We start from the raw sequence: 6,000 nt of genomic DNA on the forward strand, positions 1-6,000 counted from the left end.
CTATGATAATCAGGCCGACTGAGGGCTACTGCAAGCAGGTAACTCAAATGTAATGACTGCAACAGTGAAACACGAAGAACATCCACAAGCTTTTTACCCAAGATGATTAACTGCACAATGGCAGTGTAACTTCAGTACATTTTTATTTTGTAAATATGTAGGTAATAAAACATCATGCTGCAGCAGAAGGAACTGCAGAGCTTATAAAACATTGCTCTTTACTCTTTCACCAGCTTACTGCCAACACACGTAGATGGATTTCTCTATTGCCTAAATGGGGATATGAAATGTTGCTGGTAACAACAGTAAAAGGTGCAAAATCCTTCTGCAGGATTTTTACTAAAGGAAAAGCAAATACCTCAACTTAGAATAGGACCTTGAAAAAGGAATGGCAGAAATGAGAATGGAACTGCTGCTACAACTTGTATCATGGCATGCTTTAGTACTTAATGGTTAGAAGAAATTCAAAATCAAAAGCACTCGCCCACAAACTAGTAAACCATCCACTAAATGTCCCATCCCTCCAGAATCTACTCCAACCCTATCGCACCACCAGACCACTAAGATCCAGCAACAAAAATTACTTGCAGATCACTAAAGCCAATAACTCTGTTGGTGAAGCACTATTCTCTTCCACCATAGCCAAATTATGGAACTCCCTCCCACCCACAATTACCTCAATACTATCATGCACCCACTTCAAAACTTTACTAAAAGTGCACCTAAAAACATGCTGGCTATGCCCTTGCAACTCCCACTCTAAAATCACTCACCCCATCCAACCAATACCTTTCTTTCCACTCCACTAACTACCTTGATTATAGCAAGCTGAGATGCTCATAAGCCTAGTACTTGTACAGCAGGAACATGTAAGTAATTGCTATGTTATATTGTTAATCGCTATGTAATCCAATGTAACTACTGTCTGTTAATTTTAACTGTGGAGCTTTTCTCCCCGGGCCTCCGCTGAAAATGGACCTACATCCAGTTGGACACTCACGGTCAACAAATGTAAATAAATAAATAAATGAAATCACTTACATGACTGGATCAAACATGTTGCGAATCTTCAAACAGGGAGTTAAACTGTTTGGTGGAGAATTTCTTCTATCCAAGTGAAATGCTACAAGGAAACAATACAGAAGGGCAAAAGGTTAGACTTAAAATCATTAAATATTCCATTCTGGAGAGAGAATGCAATTAAATATGCCTCAATGAACCTAGGCACTCATTTCTGCTGTTACATCAAGCTATTTTTTTCTTTCCTAATTTCAAAAACTTTCTGTAGTCACTAGAAGCTTGACTAACATGCTTTAAAATGGTGCTTTTTGTGAAGTTCAAAGTTACTTTATGAAATAAAAAAACATATTTTATGATGGATCCTTTCATCCCAGTCCATTCAACACAACTTAATGGGTCCTTGAGACACTTCTTGGATCTGATCCAGCAGATTCAGTGCTCCAGCCTTCAGCCCTTCAAAATCTTCTCCTTCCATAATGCCCCTGGCTAACTCGGATCAATCTTGATGTACAAACATAATGTACACTTGCATTGCCTTTGATCTAGGAAGGAAGCTTTCTTTAGATACTACAGACTTGGCAGGAGGGTGAGTTGTTCATAGGTAGGTATTAGGCTATTGGCCCTAGGGCCGATATAAGCCTAGCCAAACGGTACCCTGGCTTTTGCTATTCAAAAAAAATTATTTTCCTGTGCCCCTGTCAAGCAGAGCCGAGCCATAGAAGTAATCCCCAGGGTGAATTTCCTATCTCCCATCCAACCATCAAGATTTTTCTTGAAGAGTGCTAATAAGGAGCTTTGTTTGATATAGATAGGTAGTTTGTTCCAGAGTATGGGAAGTCTCTGGGACAGGAATCTATCCCTCCAGCATGTTCTGTTTATTTTGATGACAAGGTTCAGGTCCCTAGAGCGTGTAGCTCGGATGGATTGAGAGTTCCTTATATGGAGCAGGACAACAGCTCTGGCTTTGACATAGCTTTGTAGGTTAGGCAGAGATCGCCTCTGAGTAGGCGATATGCGACAGAGTAAAGCTGGAGTGTTTTGAGATGGTCTGCATAGGGCATCTGTTTGAGGCCGGTAATCCTCTTTGTGAGGTATTTCTGTGGCCTTTCCAGTTGTTGTAGATGTCTTGTGAGGTACATAACAAAAGGGGAGTTGTACTCTATAATGGTTCTAATGAGTGATGAGTAGAGTGGAACTACCTCTTTTCCAGGGTGAGAAACCTTTTGTGATGAGGTGTGCCACGCAGAAGGATTTCCCGACTGCTGTGGTGATGTGATTATCAAAGGAGAGACTACTGTCCACCTGTGTCCCAAGGTCTCATCACACATTCGGTGCTAAGTAGACTACCGCCTATGTGGTAGTTCATGGGTACAGAGTTTTTACCAAAAGGGATGACAATGCACTTTTTGGTACTGAGCTTGAGGCCATGGCTTTGACACTAGGCATCTGTCTCAGTGAGAACCTTTTGTAGGATGTCCACATCGTTAGGAGTTTTGATTATGGCTCCTAGTTTGCAGTCATCTGCGAACTTTGTCAGCCAAAGACCTCTGTGCTAGCCTGTACTTCAGAGAAGTAGATACCAAACAGGAGAGGACCTAGGACTGAACCCTGTGTTACTCCACTTGTCACTGGTCTGAAGTTGGATTTAGAGTCTGCTACTTTCAGTGTGGGTTCTGCAAGTGAGCCAGTTGGCAACCCATCTTGTGACACAGGGATTTATACCTAGTTTAGTGAGTTTATCTATAATTCCAGAGTGGGGGATGGTGTTGAATGCCTTGGTGAGATCTAGACAGGCTGTGTGATCTACGGCTTTGGTGACCACTTCAAAGAAGTCTAACAGGTTTAGGAGACATGATCTGCCTTTTACAAACCTGGGTAGGGTCTAGAGTTTGGAGATTACCAATGTCATTGCCTATAAGTTCCATGATGATAAGCTCTGCAGCCTTGCAGACCAGGCTCGTCAGGCTAATGGGGTGTTAGTTCCTGGGGTCTGTGGAGGTTCTCCCTTTGTGGAGTGGGATAACTGTTGCTGTGCGCAATTCAGTGGGAACAAAGCCCGAGGTGAGGCAATGCTTGAACATGGCACTTAGGTGGGGTGCCAGTTCGTTCTGTAGTTCATGTAGAACACAGCCTGGGATGTTGTCAGGTCCCATGGATGCTGTGTTCTTGGCTTTGGATAGTGTGTTTTTTTACCTGTGCAGCCATGATTACAGGTACTTTGCATTCTTCCGGTATAGAGATGGGCCCTTTAGGGGATGAGAGAGGGGTAAAGTGAGCACTGAACCTATTTGCCAGGATGTTGGCAATATCAGTTGGTTCTATATATTTAGTGCCATTGTGCTGTAACTCCGAGCAGATCTGAGTATTGTCATTGAGATTCTTGACATAGCTATATAGTTATCAGACAAACTGGGATGAAAGGCTTTATTGTTATGGTAAGTACATAATTTTAGTATCTTATACATCCAGTCTTTCTGATGCTACATATGGGTCAGAATCCCAGCCAATGGAAATCCTGTGTGGCCTCATGACAGGAGACCTTCCAGGATGGAGGCTGCAAAGGAATCTCTGGCTCTAGAAATGCATTCCACTTTGTAACGTTAAATGAATGTGCAACAAGAAGACATTGATAAATGTCATCTAAAGAAAGAGATCCGAACAATGCTGCTGAAACATGGAATGAGGGACTAGGCTTGGAGAATAAGGCTTAGTTACGTTGCGCAGGAAGAGGATATACAGTCAGAAAATTATCAAGACAAGGAAATCTTGAATACTTTTCTATTCAGGTTTTACTCAGCTTGCTCTGGGCAAAAGACAAACAGATGTGCATCTTTCTTAAAGGGTGACTTTGTGGAGGTAAAAACTGAGCTGCCTGTTTACATCCAATGTATGAAGACTGTACTCCCTTCAACTCTGACAGTTAGGAAAAAACACAGAAGACAGGCGGGTTATGAAAGACTGGTCTCAGAGGCCACTGGTCCACAAGGCAACTCTGTCTTTGTGAAAAAACAAGGAAGGGAGAAACTGAAGATCAGACATGAAGTTCGGAAATCCACTTAGCCAACGTGACAGTTACTAGAAAGGTGGTTTTCCAGTACAGGAACTTTAAGTTCTCAGATACTGCTGGTTCGAATGGAGCCCTGAACAATGCAATTTAAACCCAAAGATGAAGGCTCCTTGATAGACGGTTGCAACAGGAGTGTCTTTAAGAAAGGCTTTACGTAATCTGTGAGAAGGCAACAAAGAATCCTGAAAATAAAAACGGAAGAAAAATTTCCACAAGGAAGTAAGAGCAGCAAGTTGCACATTGACATTAAATAAACTAACTAGAGCTACATAAGACAGACAAGAAATGGAGAACATCCCTAATAGAGGCAGAGATGGGCTCGGTTTTGGAATGTAGACCATAAGGTGAATCTCTTTTCCACTTACTGTGATAAACTCTGCAGAGTAGAAGACTTCTGAGATGCCATAAGAATTCACACTTAAAGGAAGACTTGCATCCCTTGTCATCCTAGGTACTGGAGAAAGTCAACTTCAGATTGTGAAGGTCTGGGTGAAGCTCCTCGAGGGGGGGGGGGGTGAGTATGCAGAACAAGCTGCAGATAGAGGAACCAAGGGAGTTCTCTAAAATTTAAGGTGGGAAAACCATATCTCCCAGGGCCAAAATGGGGTTATGAGGGTAATAGCCTTGCACAGTATGGCTTTCTGTATGAACTTGGTCATGAGTAGAACAGAACAAGCATAAAGCCATCCTGGGGGACAACGATGAGATGGAACATTCCTGGGTATCTGTCCTCAATGATGGAGTATTACAAAACTGCTGCATTTCATATTCTGAGATGTTGCAAACAGGTTGCAGCAGGGGATGCATCAGCAACTGTATCTCATAGACAACTGCTGGACCAGGGACCACTTGTGAGGCAGCAAAAAATTCCAGCTTAGCCTGTTCGCTAGATCTCTGAACCTCCTGGGGGTGTGTATTACGATTAATAACAAAGGAGAGGTGATCTCCAACTCTCTCATGGCCATGTGACAAGGCAGCTAAGATCTGGTTCACCCTTATGTACCAGACTACAGTCAATTTGTCTGTTTGGATATTTATCACAACTGGAGTGAAGCAATCATGTAGTGCCTGCAACACAAGGAGAACATTTATGAGAAGAGAAGCCTCGGAGTCTGACCAAAGGTATTGGACCATTCTCTCAATGCAATGCTTCCCGTACCAGTGGGAGAATGCATCCAAGGCCACACCTGCTACTAAGCAGGGTACCTGGGAACAGCCTAACTGCTGAAACCTGTGGAGAATGAAGCCATCATTGCAGATATTAACTCTACAATTGAGTTAAGATCATCAGATGAGAAAGGTGGTCAAACTTCTGAGACCATTGTGACTAGAGCAGCCACTGCAGAATCCCTATGGAGAAGCAAGCAAACTGCACCATCAATATTATAGACTCCATAAGACTCAAAACCCTCAAACCTAATCTCACTGGAGAGCGACTGCAGAAAATTCTGCCTTGCAGGTCAAGAATAAGATTCTACCCTGGGGATGAGAAATCAGGGTTATACTTGTGTCCAATTTGCATCCCAGAAAAACTGGATGTTGAGAGGGTGTCAAGTTGGTGCTTCCCAGAAATGATGGATATGCCTAGGGTGCACAGTTGAAGGTAATCTCTTGCTTGTAGAAGAGACTCCCTTGAAGAGACAGCTAGGAGCCAATTGTTTAGATAAGGGAATATCTTGAATCCCAAGAGCTGGACATGGGCTGCTGCTACCTCCACAAATTTGGTGAACACCCTGAGGGCTGAGGTGAGACTGACAAGAAGGGCACTAAATTAGTTATGAGCTCCCGAGTTGAAGCACAAAAATCTCCTGGACTCCTCTTTTTATGAGAAGGTAAGCATCTTGGACATCTACGGAATGCATCCATTCATTTTTCTGAAGACAAAACTGATTGCACCACAACCATTTGAATAA

The 6,000-nt window shown here is 42.8% G+C and overlaps 1 protein-coding gene across 1 annotated transcript in view; it reads right to left on the reverse strand.

Annotated features, from left to right (window-relative positions):
- LEMD3 (LEM domain containing 3) overlaps positions 1–6,000 on the reverse strand; it is a 1,135,447-nt gene that overhangs the window by 384,404 nt on the left and 745,043 nt on the right. Inside the window, exon 10 of the mRNA XM_044088062.1 lies at positions 1,042–1,123. Within this exon, the coding sequence (XP_043943997.1) occupies positions 1,042–1,123 (82 nt within the window). The remainder of the gene's footprint in view (positions 1–1,041; positions 1,124–6,000) is intronic.

This window comes from Protopterus annectens, chromosome 11.part0, assembly GCF_019279795.1.
Source record: "Protopterus annectens isolate FY-2018-M chromosome 11.part0, PAN1.0, whole genome shotgun sequence".
Taxonomy (NCBI): Eukaryota; Metazoa; Chordata; order Ceratodontiformes; family Protopteridae; genus Protopterus; species Protopterus annectens.